This window comes from Plecotus auritus, assembly GCF_963455305.1.
Source record: "Plecotus auritus genome assembly, chromosome: 6".
NCBI lineage: Eukaryota > Metazoa > Chordata > Mammalia > Chiroptera > Vespertilionidae > Plecotus > Plecotus auritus.
In genome coordinates this window covers 141,396,187-141,420,211 of record NC_137773.1, presented here as the reverse complement: position 1 = coordinate 141,420,211, position 24,025 = coordinate 141,396,187, and the positions used below count along the sequence as shown (strand labels likewise).

Here is a 24,025-nt window from a genome sequence, read left to right as displayed (position 1 = left end):
CAGAGCCAGGGGTGGTCTGACCGGAGGAAGCAGAGATGGAGCAGTCCCTCCTCCCAAGGCCACCGCAGAGAGCCTGGGAGAGGCCCTGTGGGAACGGCTCCCAGCACAGCCTGGGGAGGCCTCATCTTCATGTCCTGCACGGAGCCGGCAAACACATCACCTTTCTTAAACCTGCCACAGAGGAAAGTGCTGCCAGGGACGCAGAGACCGCCCCAAAAGTTGGCACCGAGGAGCTGGGCTATAAATAGCCTTGCTCGGTTGTCCTTTCTGGTCTCCCAAAGCAACAAACAAACAAAAAAAGGCCCATCACCAAAACAAATGTGCCTTCCCTGCCCCTCCAGAATCCCTCCGCCTTTTGGGTTCTGCTCACTTCCCTGGGAAGAAAGAAGTGCAGGCCCCTAATTCACCCACAAGGGGCCAGCTCCAGCAAAAACCACAGCGGAGGCCCGAAACCCAGCGGGACCCTCGAGGGAAGAAATGGAGGCTTCTGCATCATGCATTCCTCAGCAGATAGTTACAGGGTGCGAACTCCATGCTGAGTATCCTAAGGACTAGAGTTATAGCAATGAGCGAAGCAGCCTTGTTCTGCCCTCAGGGAGTTTGCCACCCAGGAGTATAAAGAGAACAGCAGCATGGACAGTGACAGCTGACATTTCCTTCCGGCTTACTCCTCATGTGAGTGCATCGTTATTCCATTTCACAGATGGGAAAAGTCTGGCTTAGGGAAGTAATATACCCAGGAAGGCAGAGGCAGAACCTTAAGCCACATCTGTTCAGCTTCAGAGGCAGAGCTTGGGCCCACTGTCTCATCTCCGGGAAGATGAAACAGAAACGTGTAGACAAAAAGGGGCCGCATGCTAACCTGACTACCTTAGGGAAGGCCTGCGTGGCAGCCTGGCAAACTCAGAGACCTAAAGTAACCACAAGAATGGTCTGGAATTAAAATTTTTTAAATTAAAAAGCAGTCTATAGTGGGTAGTCATGTCCTAGGCTGGTATCCTCCCTGACAAAGATCAACTTCGATCTTAACTGAGCCTATTGTCTTTTTCATCTATGGAATATCAGGGTAACTTGTAAGTTCCCTTTTTCTAGACTCCTCAGGGCACAACCAATGCATCAGGGCGCCAGGGCAGAGACCACAAATTCCCTCATTGTTATTGTTATAGTGTTAATTGCTGACTGTTAACTATCCTGTACCTACCTATGTAAAAGATGCATGTGTCTATCATTTTACTTTTTACCCAATTCCAGAGGTTTTCCCTGCTTTGCTTTCTCCCACCTCCCTAATCTATCACCAATGGATTTCATGTAACCCACTTACATCTCCTCCTTTGATGGTAATTTATAAAAATAGGTGAAAAACTGTCATTCTCCGGAGCATTATCTCAATACTGATTGAGATTCTGCTTCCTGACAATTGTTGACAGTTTGGCTCAAATAAACTCACAAAAATTCTTTACAGGTTTGAATGTTTCTTACACTATCACTCGGGAACAACTAGGGACCTTCGTTGGCCTGAGGGTCCAGAGCTAAGGCTCCAATTTCTTCCATCACTGTAGAAATCCTCCTCCTAGGCCAGTGGTCGGCAAACTGCGGCTTGCGAGCCACACGAGGCTCAAGAGCCGTGGTTTGCCGCTCTGTTGACTAATGATTTTGCCGACCACTGGGATAGGGGCTTAATCACAAGGAACAACAACAGCCTGTAATTATTGGAATCGAGAGTCTAGGTCAGTGGTCGGCAAACTTATTAGTCAATAGAGCAGCAAACCGCGGCTCGTGAGCCACAGTCTGCCGACCACTGTCCTAGGCCACACAGAAGCCCCCACAGAAGCACCAGCTCAAATAATACAAAGCCTCACAAAGGTTTCCTGGGCCCCACCTGGTACCCTTAGGACTAGCCCCTCCTCCCATCTAAAGGTTAAGTGAGCATCCACTGTGTACCAGGCACTAACTAGGTCAAGGGTCAGCAAATTTTTCCTGTAAAGGGCCAGAGAATAAATACTTTAGGCTTTGCAAGGCCTATGGTCTCTGTCCCAGCTATCCACTTTATCCTTGCATTGTGAAAGCCTCCATAGACAATTTGTAAATGAATGAATGTGGCGGTCTTCCAATAAATCTTTATTTACGGAAAGAGGCAGCAGATGGGATTTGGCTGGTTGTCTCCTGACCCTGCCTTAGTCTAATGTTTCCCAAAAAACACTAATCCCTCAAGACACCCTGAGTTCCCAGGTCACACTGGGACCTCATTCGAGAAAATGCTGTACACTGTAGTCCTCCTTAGAGAGTCTCAATGCTCACTGGAATATTAAAGTCTCTGAGAAGTCCTGGATTAAAGACACCTCTAAAGTTTTGTGTCACCCAATGTTTCCTAAATTTATTAAGAAGCATTTCCCACTAAACCACAATGAGATATTGCTTCACACCTACTAGGATGGCTATAATAAAAAAGACAGACAATAACAAGTGTCCTCAAGGATGTGGAGAAATAGAACTCTCATATACTGTTGCTAGGAATGTAAAATGGTTCAGCCACATTGGAAAAACAGTTTGGCAGTTCCTTAAAAAAATTAAACAGAAAACTCAGCAATTCCACTCCTAGGTTATTCATAATAGCCAAAAACTGAAAGCTGCCCAATTGTCCATTACCTGAAGTATACACAGACAAACAAAAAGTGGTATATTGGTACAATGGAATATTATTTAGCCACATAAAGAATGAATTAGTGATAGCTGCTATAACATGGGTGAACCTTAAAAACATTATGCTACGTGAAAGAAGACAGTGACAAGGACACTGCAGGATTCCGTTATATCCAGTTCAGAGAAGGCAAATCCACAAAGAAGTAGATGAGTGGTTGCCTGGAGGTAGGAGTGGAGATTAACCGTAAACATGCATGAGGGATCTGATTATGGTGATGGGAATGTCCTAAACCTGTATTACGGTGATGGATTCATACTTGGCAAATTTATTCAAAATCACTGACTTGTGCCCTGAGAAAGGTATGTAAATTATACCTCAGAATTATTAAAAAGTTGTTAAGAAGAAGGTGCCCTTTACCAAGTGTTTGCCTTTCCAAAGTAATACCTTCTAACATTATGCAGAGCACACTTCGGAAGAGAGCACCAGGCACTCTCATGTGTTACCTTATTTCACTCCCACTGTTCTGAGGAAACGGAGGCTCCAATATGTACCTTGCCTTGGGTCACAAACTGGTAAGTTGCAGAGCCTGGCCTGGCACGAGGTCTCCTGACCAGGTTCAGTGCCTGTCTCGGCCCTCCCTGGCCGGAGGGTGAGATCTGGAAGGAGGCAGTGAGAAGAGGAGAGTATGTCTAGAAGTGGGGACTGGGAGAGCTTCAGAACACAGGAAGGCCTCTACATGTTTTGCCTTGCAGGAAGATACGAACAGTTCTGCAGGGCAGGAGGCAAAGTGCAGAAGGGGCAGGCTGAGAAACAGAGAGACTGCCATGGTCTGTGGGACTCCACCACAGTTTTGTAGTGCAGCCCATTCGCACATGTGGAACACGGATACCGCCCACAGGAAAAGGACCTCAATGCCCCCCTGGCTGAGGTCCAGAACCATCAGATGCCTGACCCTTTCTCCCCATCAGCACAGCCCAAAAGTGCTGCCCAAGCCTTCCCAGCCTTACGGGCTCCCACAGTACAGCAGCTCTGCATTACACAGAGCTGTAATGCCAGTAAACTCCCATTGGCCCCTTTGAGATGTTCTGTGTGAAGGCTGGCAAAGAGCCACTGTCTGCCACAGAGGGATAGTGAGCAAGAAAGGCACACGTGCCATCAGGAAAAGCCCAGGGGGAGGAGGTCTGGAGAAGCGGGGGTCTGCTACCTGCTCCCATGTACCCCACCAGGAGACCTCTGTTCTTTGAATGTCACCTTATCCACATCAGCTGTGGTGTGGGGAGGGTGAACGGGCTAAGAATGAGTGAGATGCAGGAGTGAGAGGAGCTAATGTTGACCAGTTACTTCCCCCCTACCATCATCACTTCATACTGACAGGACCTTGAAGTGTGGGAGAGGTACACCCATTTCACCTGCAAGGATACAGAGGCTCAGAATCACATGCACAGTCCCCACTAGTCAGCAGGACTGTCAGATCCCTCAGGTCTGGGGCTTCTTCCCCATCATGGATGTCTTCCAGGGACAGCGTGGAGCAGAGGTGCACGAAAGAGAGAAAATCTGGGGAGTTTTACATACTTTCTCATGGTTTTGTTAAAAATAATCTAGAATCAAAATAAGGCACTAAAATTTGAAAACTGCCCAATTGTCCAGAAACAGCCCCTTCTGAGTTATTCTGGGCCCAAGCCTGAATTAAAGTCCTTCATTAACACCTGGTGCCAGCACCCGCAGGGCCATCAGCTGTACACTGGAGAGGCCAGCTTCAATTACATCTGTCATCCCAGCAGGTCAGAGTCTGCAGGTCTCTCACTCAATACCTGGCTCAGCTGGAAACCACAGCATTCTGTTAGAAGCAAGTCTAAAGGAACCCTCGAAATCCAGAGATCACATAACCCAACCGGTATTTTGTTTTGTTTTTTGCAGGGCACTGGAACCCTGTCTTCAGTCGTTTTTCATTAGCTTCTCCTGCCCAACCTCTCTCCATCAATTATACCTCCCCATCTGCTGAAAAACTCTTCCTTCCAGAGCCTAGGTCCCTGGGGCTGCAGAGAGGAGGGTATGCATGCCAGTCAGCTTCTGCCCAAGATAAAACAGATAGCTGATGGCATTTCAGAGACAGGCAGATGGAGTGTGAAAGGACAGAGGGAGGCAGGCAGGGATCAGGAGGCCTGCTTTCAGCCCAGGTCTGGCTTGCACTCGCCAAGAGAGATACTATGAACAAGTCCCTTAACCTCTCCTGCCTTAGAATCCCCTTGCTTCCATTAATTAGCCTTGCGCCTGATACTTAATTCTCCCTGAGACTCACTTTCTTTGTCTGTAAAATGGGAACAGTAGGAGTAGCAGTAATTTGGCTTAGTAAGTACTGAAAAGCTATGCTCTCTTATTATCCACTAGAGGCCCGGTGCACGAAATTCGTGCACGGGGGTGTGTGTCCTTCAGCCCAGCCCGTACCCTCTCCAATCTAGGACTGCTGGCGCCCAACCATTTGCCTGCCTTCCTGATTGCCCCTAACCGCTTCAGTCTGCCAACCTGATCACCCCCTAACCACTCCCCTGCCAGGCTGATTGATGCCCAACTGCTCCCCTACCAGCCTGGTTGCCCCTAACTGCCCTCCCCTGCTGGCCCAGTTCCCCCCAACTGCCCTCCCCTACAGGCCTGGTCCCCCCACAACTACCCTCCCCTGCAGGCTGGTCCCCCCCAACTGCCCTCCTCTGCCAGCTCGGTCACCACTAACTGCCCTCCCCTGCAGGCCTGGTCCCTCCCAACTGCCCTCCCCTGCTAGCCTGATTGCCCACAACTGCCCTCCCCTGCTGGCCATCTTGTGGCGGCCATCTTGTGTCCACCTGGGGGCAGGATCTTTGACCACATGGGAGCGGCCATCTTGAGTGTTGGAATGACGGTCAATTTGCATATTACTCTTTTATTAGATAGGATTCTTGATCATTATAGATATTTGTATGTAAAATCACCACCACCACAACAAACACTGGATGTCTTACATTATCTAGTGAGAAGCAGAGATTTACTGACCCAGAAGAGTTTTGTCAGAGGTTCCTTTTATGTCCTGATGGGTGCAGTAATGAAAGTTACTTAACTGCAGATAAGAGGTGACTACTGTGTAATCTGATATGCAAACGTATCACATTTATATATCTGCTGTGCTTTAACTGCTTACAACACATTCACAATTTGTGCAATCAGTTAAATATTAAACAATTAAAATAAAAAGGACACAACATCCTGCTCAGGCAACATAATGCTGATTGCGATTTGCTTTGGAGCATCTGCCGAGAGCTGTAAGGGGTTGGCAGGCTCCCTCTCTCACAATGAGTCTGGTGTGGCAGAACCATCTATACCCTCAACTGGACCTTCTCTCTGTTCTCCTTAAATCAGGACCCAATGCTTCCCTGGTGGAAGGATTAAGCAAGAAAAAAATCTCTCTCTGAGAGGCAAGCTCCTCTGTCCATCAGGGCAGAACACGCAAGGACAGGGAGCCCCAAAGACCAGGGCCTTCTGGAGAAATTGTGGCTGCCTGGGGGGCAGTGGGAGCCAATGAGGCTGGCTCTGAGTATATGAGGGAAGCAATCCCTCACTTCTCCAAAATTATGTTTGGATAATGGGAAAATGGAGATTTTTTTTCTTCTGTCCCTCTCCAAAGGCTGACTTAAAAACTAAATAAAGTGTTAACAAAAATGATTTGTAAAAATAAATAATGACTAGTAAGGTGAAACCAGAGCTGTAAATGGGATTTATCATTCAAACAGAAGGATCATTACAATCAATGACAACTTATTCAGAGACCCCAGGGCTTCTACTTTTTTACTAGTATTAAATAATCATGTTCTTGGTTTTTTATTTTTTTTTAATTCAGATAGTATAAGAAAGTATAAAGCAAGAAGTAAAATTCTCTCTTTCTATCCCCTTGCTTATCCCCATCAGGTGATCACCACAGTTAATAGTTTCTTATGAATCCTTCCAGAAATGTTCCATGGGAATAAAGCATATGCATATATATTTTTAAAATATATTTTTATTGATTTCATAGAGGAAGAGAGAGGAAGAGAGGGATAGAAACATCAATGATGAGAGAAGATCATTGATTGGCTACCTCCTGCATACCCACCCTGGGGATCAGGCCTGTCACCTGGGCATGTGCCCTGACCGGGAATCAAACCTTAACCTCCTGGTTCATAGGTTGACGTTCAACCACTGAGCCACACTGATTGGGCCATACATATATATATTTTTTCATACATATATTTTTATATACATATTATTATATGCAGGATTCTATACCTTGCCTTTTTTACTTAATTTTATCTTAGATATCTTTTCCATATTGACACCTTTTCTGCCTCATTCCTTTTTAGTGGTTGTGCAGGAATATACCATAATTATCTAATCAGTATCATACTTAAGAACATATTACACATATTTTTTTTCTTACCTATCACATACAATGCTACCATCAACAAGGTGTACATAAATAGTGTGGTCATGCCTACAGAACAGAATGTCAAAAGTGGAATTTGGGGACAAAGCATATGAGCAGCCCAAGTAATGGGGTTATTGCTAAGTTGATTTCTGCTGCTACCTAAAAGCCGTGAGAATTTAGGCACATTTGAATGGAGCTTCCTATCCTCCCTTGTCAGGAAAAGCCCACCCAGGAAGTGCAGAGATATCTTAGTGCAAGTGGGAGGCTGAGGAGGCATTAAGAGATCAGAGAGGTGGTTCTTTAATCACCTTGGTACATAGCATGGCCAGGCAGAATTACCATCATCCTCCCATCTTTCCCTACAGGTGAGGGCACCAATTCCCACCCCGCCTCCCCTCTCTCCAGGCAGAGGTCTCAGCTTCAGGCACCTGGACTAAGCCAAGTTTACCCCTACCCCTGCCCCTCCAGATGTCTATCTTCCTCTCTCAGACATAATCATATTACTCCATAGATGCTACTAGAGGCCCGGTGCATGAAATTTGTGCACGGGGGAGGGGGGGTCCCTCAGCATGGCCTGCACCCTCTCACAATCTGGGACTGCTGGCTCCTAACCACTTGCCTGCCTGCCTGCCTTGATCACCCCTAACCACTCGCCTGCCTGCCTGATTGACCCTAACCACTCTACCTGCCTGCCTGATTGCCCCTAACCACTCTACCTGCCTGCCTGATTGCCCCTAACCACTCTACCTGCCCACCTGATCACCCCTAACCGCTCGCCTGCCTGCCTGATCACCCCTAACCACTCGCTTGCCTGCCTGATCGCCCCTAACTGCCTGATCACCCCTAACCACTCTGACTACCTGCCTGATCGCCCCTAACCATCTCTGCCTTGGCCCCGCCACCGTAGCTTCATCCGGAAGGTCATCCAGAAAGTCGTTCGGCTGTCCAGTCTAATTAGCATATTATGCTTTTATTATTATAGATAGCCTTTGAAGGCATCCCACAGGATCATTTCAAGCCCTATAGAAAAGTGCAAGGTCTTTCAGGCCTGGTTCCAGCCTCACTGGCTGCCTGCTCTTCTCCAAATATCCTCCCACTTCAGGGTCATTGCCTTCATGCTCCCTCAGTCTCAGAGCTAGATCCCTTACTTTTCTCAGGTCCCTGCTCAAATGCCACCTCCTCAGAGAAGCACCCCTGAGCCTGTGACACTTTCTATTCCCTACTTGCTTTTTCTTCAGGAGACCAATCCCATCTTAACCTAATGCTTTCTGCTTATTTGGTTAGTCTGTGCTGTCAGTTGCACCAGGGTGAGTCTCTGTTTCATTCATGTTGTTTTCCAGAACCTACAATGATACTTGACATACAGTAGGTGCTCAATAAAGACTTATCACTAAACAGATACCCCGGCCCTTGCCTAACTCCTCAGCAAAATCCCCCACCATTCCCCAGGCTCCAGATGCAGTCATATTGTAGATAAAGTCTGCAAGCCTCAACAAACAACTTCAGGTGTTCTGGGCCCTGGCATATGCTACTTTCTCTACCTGGTGAGCCACTCATTCACTCCACAATCAATCACATGAACATCTTTTCAGACTTCAAAACCCAGTTAAACATTGCTAATTCCAGGAAGCCTTCATCAAAGCCCAGACATTTGGGCTTCCTCATCTTGGCTCCATGCAAGCACCTTAAAGATAATGTTGCCATATATTTTAAAAATTCTTTTTTATTATTATTATATTTTTTACTTTCCAGCTTTCCCTACCAGGCTGTGTGCTTCTTCAGGGACAGAAAGCCCCTCTCCTGCCCCCCGCCCCCCATCTTACTGGCTATTGACAAGGTGCCCAAAACACAGTACATAGCTGCTAAAAAATGTTGAAAGAACATTCAAGGGTAAATACACTAAGCGAGTTCTCCAGGTCCACTGTGAGGAGCAAACAGACCTGGCTGAGCCTTCCCTAAGAATGCCGAAAGGTACCCATGTAGACTTTCAAAGATCTGAATAAAGTGTTCCTTGTAAATTTAGCTACCATGTATTAAACATGTACCATGTTCAAAGCATACAGGCCTCATCTGATGTTCTCAGCAACCCTGACAGGTAGGTCCTATGACCATCCTATTTCTGGAGGGCTAGAAAGAAGTTCAGAGTGGTTATCTAAGCTGCCCATGTTCATGCACTGGGCAAGTGGCAGAAGCATAACTGTGAATGAAGTGATATACTAGGAGTGGAGCAATCCAAACGAGCAGAAGCAGACAGTGCCACGGAGTGCTGGATTTTGACTTAGGCACACAGGTCAACTCTGGATAAGGCTCAGTCATGAATCTACACCAGCTGAGGCAGGGGCCGAGCAGGACACCTAGCCTCAGTACCAGGAACTAACTTGGGCACCTCACTTACAAGCCATCAAAGTTCTTAGTACTCGTTTTCTCCTTTTATCCTCACAGCAATCCGGAGAGGTTGGCAACGCAGGGAATAGGGCTAATCCCCATCCCCAAAATAGTAGAGTCCATCACGAACATTCTCTTTCTGCATTCAAACCTTCCCAAAGGACCTAAACTGTGCTGGGCTTGGTACTGGTGAGGACTTCTTTAATCCTCATCTCAGCCTTGCAGGTGGGTGTTATCATTACCAGTTTATAGACAAGAAAATAAACTCCAAAGGGTTAAGAAACAGCTATTATCCATTCATTTACTCTTCCACTCATCCATTTCAACTAATATTTATTGAGCACCTAGAAAGTGCTGGCAAGATAATAGGAAATAAAGCAGAATTGCCCTTGCTGGCACGAGGGTTATACTTGGATGGAGGGTAGGGGAAAATAGACGAGCAAACAAAGGCATGAGGATTTCAGCTAAGTACTATGTAGACAAAACAGAGTGATGTGGGTTGAGAGGGGCAGGGTGCTGATTTAGCTGAAGTGGCAGGGAGGACTTCCCAATGACATTTGAGTTAAGACTCAATGATAAGAAGGAGCCAGACACACAAGGACATGGTGAGGAATCTTCTAAACGAAGGGACAACAGAAGCCTGAGACTGAGGGTGGGACAAACCCAGTATGAACAAAGGACAGAAAGAAGGCCAGTGCAGAGGAAGGAGATGGGCAGGGAGGAAGAGGAGTCTGAGGAAGAGAGGAAGAGATAGGGCCTGGGCCCAGAGAGAGAATCAGGGTTTCACTTCTGCTCTTCTGCCTCCCCAGTTATATATCCAAAGAAAAGCAATTCCAGTGGCCATGTGATTCTGAAATAAACAAAATGTTTGTTTTTTTTGTTTTGTTTTGTTTTGTTTTGAATCCTCACCAAGGATATTTTCCCACTGATTTTTTAGAGAGAGTGGAAGGGAGGGGGAGAGACAGAGGGAGAGAAACATCAATGTGAGAGAGACACATTGATTGGTTGCCTTTCGCACACGCCCTGATCAAGTCTGCAACTGAGGTATGTGCCCTTGACCCGAATTGAACCCAGGACTCTTCAGTCAGCAGGCCGACACTCTAGCCACTAAGCCAAACTGGCTAGAACCCAAAATAAACAAATTTTGAAAAACTTTTCGTGTACACAAACCAGAAAAACAAGACCTCATCCTTTTGAACAAAGATATAGTCCTTAGAGCTTAATATGGGCCAAGCACACAATATGTGCTCAAAAGAATTTGTTGAATGGACACCATGCAAAAGTGATTTCAACTATATACATAGTAAGCATGAACTTGCTCACAAAGCCCTAGTAGACTAAAGGAACCCAAGAGACTGAGAAAAGAAAATAAAAACAAAGTCCATCTGATGCCACAATGCTGGTTACACACATAATAGGACTCAATCCCACCAGAGGACACAAGCTCAAAATTTAGAACTGCAAACATATTTAAATAAATGCAAGGATACCAGCTGCACAATGAGTTACTAAAGGATACCAGGATGGCCAAATTTTGAAATCTGCAATCAGGAAGAAAAGCCACTCCCACCCCATAGGTCCCCTGCTCGAGCCAGAATCCAGGACTGATTTAGGGCCTGAGCTATTTTCACTGGCTAAGCTAGTAATTTTAATTATACCCTGAAAAAGAAAATGGATCCTCAAGATAGGGTTGGGGGCAGGTGCCCAAGGTCAAGGTGAAGCCATGGCTGGCCATGGGGGGAGAAGCAGCACCTTATGAAGAATTTTATGGTAATCTGTGCAGGCCTGTCTCACCTCTATTTCTAGAGGGTTAGAACTGCATCTTATACTTCTGCCTCCTCCCGAAGTACTAAGAAGTGTTCTTCCTAGGTGCCCTAGGACCTCAGACACTTGCCAAATGAATGAATATGCCAGTGCAGGCTACTCTGACCAATAATCTGGCCCTGAGGGAGGTCCCAGAGTTAGAGGCATTGAAAAAGGACAAAAGGGGCCCACTGAAGACGTGAACAAAGGTGAGGTACCTGTGAGCCACAGCAAAAGAACTAGAGAAGAAATGTTTTTGAGGAAACCTGATCCAATACTTGAAGGGTGTCATATAGAAAAGGAATAAGGCCTGTTGTTTCCAAAGCTTCAGAAGTCAACTGTCGGCTCAACTTAAGAACTTTCTCCTAGAAAAGTATTTGTCAGACGATGTTTAATATAATGCCAGCATTCAGGGAGTGAGGGTGGGGATGGAGGGAGGAAAAAGATTTCCAATGATGTCATTGGAAAATAAATTTGGAAATTTGAGTTAATCAAAGATAACAGATATTATTTATCTGTTAGGTAGCTTTCAGCCCTTCTCAAATTTATGTGGCCCAAACAGATTTTCATAGGATGCTACGCACATCTCCCAGAGTCTCTACACTCCAAGCTCTTCTCTAGGGAAAAGATGAATTAGAGCTGTCTTACAAAAGCACCTTCTGAAGGGGTGAGTGTCACACCAGCATTTGAGGACTTTTAGGATGCAGAATTCAACACTGTATAGATGATACAGAGGCAATATGAATACAAAACTAGAACCTTGGGTTCATTCTCCCATGGACTTTCCACCTTGAATGATCCAGTCGCAGGCAAAAAGGTCCAGGGACACCTGAAGACACAGATTAACTGTCCCCTTCTGAATCTCCGTGTCCAAATGGGTAGGTGATATGGATTGTAAAGGGATCCTGGAAGTAATCAGGGCTGTGGCTGGGGAGCTGAGTGACAAGATGAATTCTTGCCAGAGCCCACTTGGACACTTCTTTTGTAGTATTTTCTAGAAAATACTGCCTCCCTGCCTGTCTCTCATGCATCTATCCTGTAATCCTTCACTGGGGGCCTTCCATAGACCAGCAGTAGTGAGTAAAACCAGAAAAGGTGCTGCTTCATGACTGCCTATGGGAAATTCAGACAATAAACAAGCAAGTTGCATAAATAATTATTTAATTGAAGTTTTCCATATATGTTACAAAGGAAATGAATGGTGCAAACAACAGTAATTACATGGAGACCTTGCCCAGGGTGGGATTTTAGGATGGATTCTCTAAGGGAGCACAGAGACCATGTTTTACAGATCCTCAAATGTGCAGGTCCAAAAGAAGTTTCTGTGACAGTCCTCTGAGAAATCATCACCTGATGGGGTTGGAAAAGGCCACACAGACCCACCCACCACAGCAGCCACCTCTCTAGTGCTATATTATATAGATCTTCTATTTGAGACTATGACTCATTTGGTCTGGGAAGAGCTGGAGAATTTGCATTTCTAACCAGGCGATTCTAATGCTGCTCCTCTGCAGACCACATTTAAATAGCACTGCTCCACCGGGCATTTTAAAAGACCTAAATAAAGGTAGGGTCATACCATGTTCATGGACAGAGAGTCTCAAGCATAAAGATGTCAATTTTGCCCTAGCTGGTTTGGCTCATGGGCCTGGGGACTGAAAGGACCTGGATTTGATCCCGGTCAAGGGCACATGTCCGGATTGTGGGCTCCATCCCCGGTAGGGAGTGTGCAGAAGGCAGCCAATCAATGATTCTCTCTCATCACTGATGTTTCTGTCTCTCTCTCTCCCTCTCTGAAATAAATAAAAAAATATATATATTTTAAAAAAGATGTCAGTTTTCCTTAAATTAATCTGTAAGTTCAATACACTCCCAACCAAAATTCCCACAGAGTTGTTTGTTCTGATTCTAAAATTCATCTGGAAGACTAAAACAATTTTGGAAAAGAACAAAGTGAGGAACTTGCCTTACCAGTTCAAGACTTACAATAAAACTACAGATGTAGTATCACTCAATTAGCAAAAGAGATGAATGAAACAGAACAGCAAAACCCAAAAGAGACCTGTGCTTTGAAGAAAACAATATATGGAAGATAGTCCTACAGATCAGTATGGAAAGATGAACAATTCAGTAAATATTGCTGGAGAAATTAGTTATTTATTTTCAAAACACTAGATTCCTACCTCATATCATATGCAAAAGCAAAATTCCAGGTAGATCATATTCATAAATGTGAAAAAAGAAAACTTTAAAAGTCTTAAAAGAAAATGTTTTAGAACTTTGGGTAAAGGAAATATATCTTAAGTAAGACACCAACTATGCAAACCAAAAAGAGTGACAAATTTTACTTCAATAAAAGTGAAACTCCTATATGCCATAAATAAATAAGAAAGAAAAGCCATACACTATGAAAAGCTATTTGCAGCATAGATACTAATATTTAGAATGTATCAAGATTTTCTACCTATGAGAAAAGACAAACTATCCACAGAGAAAAGGTTATGAGCAGGAAGTTCACAGACAAGGTAACCCAAATAGAGAATAAAAAACATGAATAGATGTTTGACCTCACAAGTAAATAGAGAATGCATATATAAAATAGAGAGATACCATTTCATACCCTTTACACTGGCAAAACTTAAAAACTCTGACCATTCCAAGTACTGTCTAGTTAACAGGGGTGGGCAAACTTTTTGACTCGAGGGCCACAATGGGTTCTTAAACTGGACCGGAGGGCCGGAACAAAAGCATGGATGGAGTGTTTGTGTGAACTAATATAAATTCAAAGTAAAGGGGCGGAGGGGAGAGCAAGAGAACCGGATAGAACAGCCGGATCCGGCCTGCGGGCCGTAGTTTGCCCACGGCTGGTCTAGTATGTAGAGCAGTAGAAATTCGCACACACTCTTGCTTGGACAAAAAATTATAGTAGTCCTTTTAGAAAGCAATTTGACATTATCTGATAAAATTGATAATGAATGCACCCTCCTGCCCAGCAATTCCACTCTTAGGTATATGGCCTAGAAACCTTCACTTATGCAAACACAGAAGCACAGCAAAGAAGCACTAAGTGTGCTTAATAATAGTGGAAAATTGGAGATAGTCTAATTGCCCGTCCAGAGGAGCTGGCTAAATACAATGTAGTCTATTCATACATTGAAATACTATATAGCAGGAAAAATGGAATGAACCAAAGCTACAAGTATCATAGAGACACATCTCTAAATCAATATTGAGCAAAGAAACAACATTGTAAAAATGTAAGTAAGGGGTACCGTTAATGTAAAATTTTAAAACATACAAGAAAGACCTGGGTACTATTTGGGATTCGTATATACATATAGCATTAACATGAGAATGATAAATCTAAATTCAGCATAATGACTTCTAAACAGAGAAGGAGAGGAATGGTACCTGGGAAAGAAATAAAAATCACTCATAAAATCAATGCTCCTCTATGCTACTAGTAATGAGCATTAAGATAGGGGAGGTTCTTCAATGAACCAGATTTTTTCAGATGAAAAAGAGTCAGAAAGCCTTCAGCTAGCCTTTGACCCACAAAGGAAACCTCTTGAATACCGTGGGAAAGGGATCCCGCTTTTACTGCAGATGATCCTAAATCAGGGTCATTGTGTGCAGTTATGCAGGTTGACACTTCACACTTCTGGAGCACACACTCCATCCTATCTAATAAAAGAGTAATATGCAAATTGACCATTACACCAAGACACAAGATGGCCGCCCCCATGTGGTCAAAGATGGCTGCCCCCATGTGGACACAAGATGGCCACCACAAGATGGTCTGCAGGAGAGGGCAGTTGTGGAAAGTTAGGGGTGACCAGACCAGCAGAGGAGGGCAGTTGGGGGGGACCCAGGCCTGCAGGGAAGGGCAGTTGGGGGGGACCAGGCCTGCAGGGGAGGGCAGTTGGGGGTGACCAGGCCAGCAGAGGAGGGCAGTTGGGGGGGACCCAGGCCTGCAGGGGAGGGCACTTGGGGGGACCAGACCTGCAGGGGAGGGCAGTTGTGGGCAATCACGCAAGCCGGGAGGGCAGTTAGGGGTGACCAGGCCGGCAGAGGAGGGCAGTTGGGGGAGACCAGGTCAGCATGGGAGGGCAGTTGTGGGCGATCAGGCCAACAGGGAAGGTAGTTAGGGGTGACCGGGTCAGCAGAGGAGGGCAGTTGGGGGAGACCAGGTCAGCAGGAGAAGGCAGTTGGGGGGGGACCAGGCCTGCAGGGGAGAGCAGTTGGGGGGGACAAGGCCTGCAGGGAAGGACAGTTGGGGGGGGACCCAGGCCTGCAGGGGAAGGCCGTTGGGGGGGACCAGGCCTGCAGGGGAGGGCAGTTGGGAGCCAGCAGTCACTGGGATCAGACATCCCTCAAGGGGTCCCAGATTGGAGAGGATGCAGGCTGGGCTGAGGGACACCCCCCCACCCCGTGCATGAATTTCGTGCACTGGGCCTCTAGTAGTGTTAATAATGCCCCGCTAGGCTTCTGCAGTGAACAACTAATACAACCATATGTGGCAGCCCTGTAACTCCCAGGTCATAAACCCCTCTGGAACACAGATGAAAAATTCCCATCTCCCGGGAAATGCCCACCCACCCACACAATTACTGCCTGTAATGTCTGCGGATTCAGGCACCTCCCCAACAACACTTGGTGGCAGCCTTACACTGGTCAAACACTTCTGGGGATGAGTGCTCACAACTTTCAGAAGTACTTACAGACAATGCTGCGAGACTAAGCTCTTCCTGAAGCACATTTGAAACCTGCCTTTCGATAACCTCTATCCATTAAAGTTCATCTACTTCAGCTATTGAAAGAAAGCTCACCTGTTCCCCCTGGAGATGTCTGCTTTCCAGGCTAAATATACTCTTAAGATTTTTGCAAACATCTTCTCTTTCGCTAAAAATAAATTTTTAAATTGGGCATCATTTTACCAATCACTTCTTGCCCTAATAAGCAACTAGACATGCTGACATGTCATCAAAGAACAAGAAAGCATTTCTCTCAGCTGTCCCTTTGGGGAACCTCTAAAGAGCTCACTCTGTCTCCCAGCGCCATTAAATGCCCACAGAAGCCAGGAAGTGCAAGACTGGAGGAAGGGTCAGGCTTTTTCCACGGGTGAGGGCAATATTAACTGAGCAGAACAAGGATGGTGCCCCTACAGGACAAGAGAGATGGGTCAGATTCCACTTACTCCCAAAACTCCATGACGGGGGAGGTGGCATTCTGCAGGGACACATGGCTGTGGTTGCTCATGTTCAGTTTCTGGAACTCCACACATTTCTCTACAGTGGAAACAAGACAAGAAATACAAGGTTAACCTCCACAAGGGCTGGATCTTAGAAAACATTCAGAGCCGATGGAGCAACTGTTCCAAGTAAACATGCCTCAAAGAACGGTGGGGGTAAAAATCAATAACTTACAAACAGTTTGAGAGGCGTGGTCTGATTGATTCAAACAGGAGGAAACATTGGGGGGCGGGGCAGGGAGCCTTTTCTCTCTTATTCTCACTCAATGTGCCCTATCAAACTTTCTTCCTGCCTTCTTCCCAAATCTCCTTCCCCTTTTTCTACTTCCCTGTCAAAGGCTTGTCCGATTCTCTAAAGTTGTGTTTCTCAAAGCTCTTTTTTCTAGAGTAAAAAACATTCTCAGACACTTAAGTTTGACAAGGTATTTTTATTAAGATAATCATTAATCATGCACAAATAAATAATGAGTTATAAAGTCTTTGTAATTATAGTATTCATACAACTATAAAACTAGAATTAAATTTACCAATAAATACCAACTAAACTACAGACCCAATACAATTCAAACTGATAGCATAAAGCAGGTGTGTAAAATAATGACATTTTGTAATATTAAATGGATTTCAACAGAAATGAACTGACAGGCAGGAGGCAGGGTCTATATTGGGCTTGGCTTGCCTATTCTTCCATGCACTATTTGGGACTCAACTCTATCACCATCTTTCTCTGTTCATGCTTTTGCAAAACCTTTATTCCTGTAACTTGAGGTGTTCTCAACTGGAACTTTATTTAGTACTAATGCACCATTTATGAATTAAATCTCTCTGCTCTTTTCCCCTGGGCTGCCATCATCCTATTTACCAAGAATACATCTTTAATTGTAAACACGAACAAAATCAGGCACTGAAATATCCTCACTGTCCTGTTGTAAGGTGTTGCGCAGATGATCCAGAACCTTTGTATATTTTTAGAGTAGCCTCAAAATAAATACACACAATTAAGTTATTATGGAGGGCTCACAGGCCTCCAAGAATATGTCCTTGAATCTTAATTTGATAAACATCTCTAAAAGATCCCTGGCCAAAGAAAGGTTTAGGGCCCTAAAGAGACAGTGAAAACTCCACAAAATGCAACAGGGGAGGGAGCAGGGCAAAGCTATGCAGGGCTAGAAGCTAGTTCATAGCACTTTCTAGGCCTAATACCTGCTGTTCCTTCTGCTGGTGACCAACATCCTACCCAATCTCGCCATAGCTCAGCCTTTAGGATGACAGGCCACTTCCAGGGACAACCTAACTACAGGGATGGTGAATATCTTAAAGCATGTATGCCAGTTTCAGTCAAAAGGCAGTAGCTGCCTAGAGCACTGCTGAGAAGGGTTCTGAGGTCAACAATAAACTCAAAAGGAAAGAGTTCTACAATTGATTAGTGATGTCTGCTCTAAGCACAGATACCACAGATATGAGTTTGTATGATTTTGCCTTCTCTGGGTTATGACTCGGTCCTGAAAGGATGACAAATTGAAAAACAAATAGCAAATTAGAATCTACAGTAATCTAAAAAGTTATTTACTCAAGCGGTAGGGTGGGATAGTGAATTCAAATATATCCACCTGTGTTGGACAGGTAAAGTAAATGAGCAAAGTGGACTGGGTGAGGATTGTGGTCTCATCCAAAGGTAGCAGCTGCCTCTCTGCTGCAACCATTGCTGCCAAGCAAGAATGTGGGAATGTGGGTCTGGTGTTGCCAGATCTTTTCAATTTTTTCCAGAGAAGCTGGAAATCTGGATTTTCATGTGAAGTCCTCCGATATTTTAATTTGAGCTGTCAAATAAATTTTTTATATTTGCTGGTCACTGACCTAAAGCCTAATTGGCTTACTGGCCCTGTTTGCAACCCCTAAGCTAACCCCTTCATTTTACAAAGGAAAATCCAATGCCTAGAGAAGCAGGGCTGAAATTGGAGGCTGAATCCCTCATGTCCCCACTCTGCCCCCAAAGGGCTCAGTCTCTGTATTTGGCAAAGCAAAGAAAAAGCATCATCATCTTCTACCCATGCCAATTCCTGGACCAGGGCTCAGCTTAGGTTTCAGCACTGTAACCCACAGAACGGATCCAGACCCAGTGCACAATGACCTTCAGTTTCAGTGGAATCTGGACTCACAGAGAGAGGCCAGAGGTCAGGATTGATCTCCAGGACAAAGACACCCCCCCCACCCCAATTCCAGGTCCCCCATCAAGACCAGAAGAGAGACCCTCCCTGAGGGCATACCTGTGTTCCACTCATGCCCACAGGTGGCCCAGGGGAGCTCGGTGGTGAAGCAGTTGCACAGGTAGAAAATGGCCCATGCCAAGATGATAATGTAATATACATTTAGATGGGCCTCAATCACCTGTGTTGCATAGCCAATGCCTGAAAGAACAAGGAAAGGGAATGATTTAAATCTCTGTCCACCTCACATAAACAGTTCAGCTACTCTTCATAACCTGACATCACTCAGGCATAATTTTATTTTCTGATTAACTCAATCTTTACCTTCAAATAAAGGGCAAATTTTTCTCCAACATGTAATGCCACCTTCACTCGTGAACTGTCCCAGAGCCGTTTCCAGGAAAAACACGGGAATTCCACAACAAATAAAAAACACCACATAGGGAATCAGGAATGCTCCTGCAAGAATGCAAAATATGGGAATAACGTTAAAATTGCTCCCACCATTTTTATGTTCAGCACAAGAAATCTTTAATAAGCACCTACTACAGGCAAGACAAAATATTCTCTGAGCTTGAATTCAGGTTGCCAGGATGAGGACCAGAGTCAGAAAATGTGGGCCTAGGCTTGTGCCTTCTGCTACCTGTTACCCTGAGTGATCTATCTCACATCTCCCTGCCTCAACTTCTTCCTCTGTAATATGGGGCTTTAATACCTAATATCTACACCACTTATCTCACTACACAGAATTATTGTGTAGATAAGATGATAATATAAAAGAAAGTGTTTTTTAAAAAAAGTGTTTCATTGCTTGATTCTTTTGTTTTTACATTTCACCCTCCAGCATAGGTCAAATTCATTCTCTCTGAATGTTGTATCCTTCCTTTTTATTCTAAAGTAACTTCCAAAGGCCAGGTGAGGGGACCCCCTTCTTCTATTTACTTTGGAAATGACCTGAAAAATAGCTTCTTCATAAAGAAAAGTAATCTTAAGGAGATATGCAATATCAGGCGCCTATATCTGAGGCCCAGGTATGAAGTTGAGTTATAAAGAGTTTGCAGCAAGAATCTGTCCAGAAAGGCTGGCTTTGGATCAATCTGAGAAAAGACCACCATAAGCCTTAGTGCTCCTATTTTGAAACACAATACCCATTGCCTGTGCCTTTCTGTAAAACAAATTAAATAACTGAGGTGAACATGAGCTATTATAACCAGAAAGGGATTTTTCCAAATCCCTCATTCTCTCTCTCTCTAGTAACAAAGCATGAAAAACACATGCCATTCCCCACCATCTGATCTCACAAATGAAGGCTTTAACTGAAATTGCTTTTTGCTAAATGAAGTCTCTCTAACTGCAGGATCAATAGCAACAATTTTGATTAATCCTGATAATAGAACCATATCCACCAGGTTTTAAAAGGTTCTCAGCTTTTCTGTGCAAGACACTATTTTTAAAGTTTTACATTAGAAAAGAAATACTTTAAACTACCATTAAAATCTATGAGTAGAGCTGTGTGGATTTTTTAAAAAAGGTAAACAGTTGATAAGCAGATACCCCAACAATATTAGAAGGCCAAAAGTGTTTGAAAGGGGATAAGAAGGTGTTTGCTGCATTTAAACTTAAGTGATTAAAACAATCTGCAAGCAGCTTTCCTAATATGCTAAAATTTACATGTGAATCCTCTAGAACCTAACAAATGACACTATTTTAAAAGCCTTTTGGCCTATATATCCACAAAACTAGTAATCCTTAAGGTGACTGTCTCAATGAAATCAGGATATCTGTGTACCAAATGGAGAATCTTGGAAAGTTAGAGTTTTTTTTTTTTTTTAAAAAAAAAGACTAATTTTTAAACTTTACTCACCACAACCTTTTAAATCTGTGGCAGAATTTGTTAATTAACCCAACTTATCCTGTTTTCTGCTTTAATAAATGCTTTTAGTTTTGACATAAAAATTTCTGGCATGAAAATATTTTGCTAAAATCATTTTTGTCTGGGGCTATTTTGAAGGGTTTCCACATGTTTCGAAGCAGACATGTAGCTTATGATGGCTGAATCTGCAAAGAGAGGTGGGATCCACGGCTAAGGGTGCAGGGCACATTCAGGGTCCCCGAGTCCACTGCTTCTCTGCCCCTTGCCAAGCCAGTACACCAGCAGCCACGTCATTACCAGTGTAGAGCAGGCGTGGAGCAGCCTGTGCCTTCAGGATGAATGTCTCCAAAGAAAGCAGTACCCTTACTGCTTTCCCTACAGCTGCTCACACATCAAATCCTGCTCCACACAGCCTAACAGCATGGTCCCTGCCGGCCAACTCTAAGCTACTTTCACTGAGGTCTGGGGATCTGCTGGAGAGGCAGGGAAACAGCAAAGACAGAAGAATACATAGATACAGGCTTTGTCTTGGGGAAACTATGCCAACCAATAAAGTTTTACAAGGTCCTTTGCCTCAGACCCGCTGGCTGTTCTGATAATAATGACAGGTGGAGGTTCCTGAAGTCTGGAGCCCATTTCTTAAACTGAGAGATTTGAGGACTCACTGCTGCATCTCCACCAAACTTATTTGGAAATGTTGTTACTACAAAGGATTATCTCATCACCTTCCTTTTCTGGTCCCCAACCCCCAATCTCTAAGCATCTCCTAAACAATAAATCAATGTTATTGCTATTTGTCGTGGGTGATTGTGAGACCAGTAAAAGTAACTGCTTGGTGCCAATTCCTCCACCAGAGAGGCCCAAAAGGAGGCCATAGAAAGGGCCTTAAGAGCAAATGAAAGACTGGGCAGGAAATCAAACAGCAGTGCCTAACCAAAGAGTACTCCCTGTTATCCGTCTAATCCTACTTTAAAAACAAGGCCTTTGGTATCAGAACGCCATCTTTATCACTTACTGAGTGACTTCTCTGACCCTTAGTTTCCTCATCTGCAAAATGGGTGAGCTGAGTCTAAAGATTAAATGGGATGCTCAGTATGGAGCCTGGCGTTTCAGTAAAGCACTCAAAAGCGAGCTCCTTTTCCTCATGGAGGTTTCCAGTTAGGAAAGCTGAGGCTCAAAGGGGTTGTCTCCTGCCCCCAAAGGCGGCAGTACAGGTCGCAAATGCAAAGGCTCCTGGTCTGGGCGGCAGACAAGCCATCACGTGCCATGCCGGCAGGCGGCTCACTGAGGTGCGAAGAGCACGTGCGCATGCGCGCTGGGAAGGTGAGCCTGGCGGGGGGTAAGCTCCCGCGCCAGGTGGCCGAGAGCGGGCATTCCCCTTAGGGTCGCGCTACACGCAGGCGCGGGAGGGGTCTCGCGCTCACTCCTAGCTTCCCCGCACCCACCGGGTTTGTTCCTCCTTCCTGCACCCTCTCCAGTGCCGCGCGCTGGCCACCTCACCTCCTCCGTTCTTGTAGCACAGGTAAGGGAAGCGCCAAACGTTACCAAGCCCGATAATCTCCCCGGCCACGCTCAGCACGAACTCCACCTTGTTGTTCCAGTGGCCGCGCTCGTGGACCGCCTTGTCGCGCGGGTCCCGCACGGTCGCCGCGCCCCCGCCGCCCCCTGGCGCCTCAGACTCCCGCGCCTCCTCTGCAGCCTTCCCGTTACCCAGAGGCAGCGCCTTCTCCGCCGTCATGGCCGCACTGGCTGCCTGGTGCGCCGGGCCGGCTCTGCGCCGCCGCCCGGGGCTGGTAGGCTTTTCAGGAGGCGCGAGCGGGCGGGAGGGGGAGGCAGGGGGTGGAGCTGAGGGGCCGGGCTGACCCTGCCCGGCGCGGAAAAGGGGGCGCGGCGCTGCGGCCAGGCCCTCAGGGCGCCCACGCCGCCTCTGCTGGGCTCGGCCCTGGAGCCTGCAAGCACCTCACGCGCACCGACCGCGCTCCGCGAGCCGAGCGCCATCGAGCACCCTGTGTGCTCTGAGCACCGTGCATGCTCTGAGCACCTTGCGTTCCTTCCTGTTCATTGTCCCACCCGCTGGCCGCCTAGGACAAGAGTGGAACCTCCCATTCAGGCCTAGGCTGGGTTCCTTAACCAAGCCTTGAAGTTCCACCATCTCTGACCTCCAAAGGCTTGAGCCACGGTGTCTCATCTCTAATCAGAGCAGTGGGCTCTAGACCAGGCTTCTCCGCCTTGAAAGTGCACACCAAGCACCTGCGGGTCTTGTTCCACTGCTGTCAGTCCCCTGGTCCAGTGGGTTGGGCTGAGCTGGAGCTTCCGCATTTCTAACAAGCGCCCAGGTACTACGGATGCTGTCGGTCCAGGGGCCACACTTGGAGGAAAAAGGGAGTAACTGGTTTCTTCCCCATGCTCAGGGACTGTGAGCTCTCCGAGGGTGGGAACACCAACAGATCTTGTTCATCCTGGTGCTCACTGCTCTAAACACAGTGAGTCAGGGCAGATAAGTGCTCCTGCCAAAAGGCAGGCAAATCTAAGTTGATCTCATGCTCCACTTATCTTAGTTGTGTGAAGTCATCTGACCACTCTCTGCCTCTATTTTCTGATCTGCCTTTCTTATGGGGTGAGAAACGCTTATAAGTACTTATTACTTTGGAAGTGCTCAGTGACTATCATACAATGTGTAGTCACACACATACACTATTTGTGCATGTTCTTATTTAATGCTGGTCTCCCCACTCAATTGTGAGGATGCTATACAGGGTGGGGCAAAAGTAGGTTTACAGTTCTCAGTACTAGTACATGAAACACAGAGTTTATTCTTGTATTATTTATTGCTAGAGGCCCGGTGCACGAAATTTGTGCACTCAGGGGGGTCACTCAGCCTGACCTGCGCCCTCTCGCAGTCTGGGACCCCTCGGGGGATGTCCGACTGCCGGCTTAGGCCTGCAGGGAGCGGGCCTAAGCCGGCAGTCGGACATCCTTAGCGCTGCCGTGGAGGCAGCTCGCCAGCCCTGAGCCCGGCTACTGGCTGAGCGGCACTCCCCCTGTGGGAGTACACTGACCACCAGGGGTCAGCTCCTGCATTGAGCATCTGCCCCCTGGTGGTCAGTGTACATCATAGCGACTGGTTGTTCTGCCGTTTGGTCTTTTTGCATATTAGCCTTTTATTATATAGGATTATATTATTTTCCATACAAACAACTGTAAACCTACTTTTGCCTCACCCTGTACATTGTTTTGTTTATTATAGTAGCCACAGAGCCTAGTACAAGACCTAGCCTATTTACTGAGTAGGTGTTCAGTAAATATTTGTGGAAGAGCAAAAGAGGAAGGAGGGAAGGAAGAAAGAAAGAAGAAAGGGGAAAGAATGTCAGATCTTCAAGGGGCTACAAAGATAATCAGATCCACCTCCATCATTTCCCAGCCCTGGAGAAGTCCG

The 24,025-nt window shown here is 45.8% G+C and overlaps 1 protein-coding gene across 1 annotated transcript in view; it reads right to left on the bottom strand.

Moving 5' to 3' along the window:
* Positions 1 to 22,606, bottom strand: part of SLC6A11 (solute carrier family 6 member 11) — a 110,432-nt gene extending 87,826 nt beyond the window's left edge. The window contains exons 1-4 of the mRNA XM_080675185.1: positions 22,090 to 22,606; positions 19,041 to 19,175; positions 18,777 to 18,917; positions 16,456 to 16,546 (exon numbers count right to left, since the gene is read on the bottom strand). Of these exons, the coding sequence (XP_080531311.1) occupies positions 16,456 to 16,546; positions 18,777 to 18,917; positions 19,041 to 19,175; positions 22,090 to 22,327 (605 nt within the window). The 5' untranslated portion in view covers positions 22,328 to 22,606. The remainder of the gene's footprint in view (positions 1 to 16,455; positions 16,547 to 18,776; positions 18,918 to 19,040; positions 19,176 to 22,089) is intronic.
* Between the last annotated feature and the right edge of the window lie 1,419 nt (positions 22,607 to 24,025).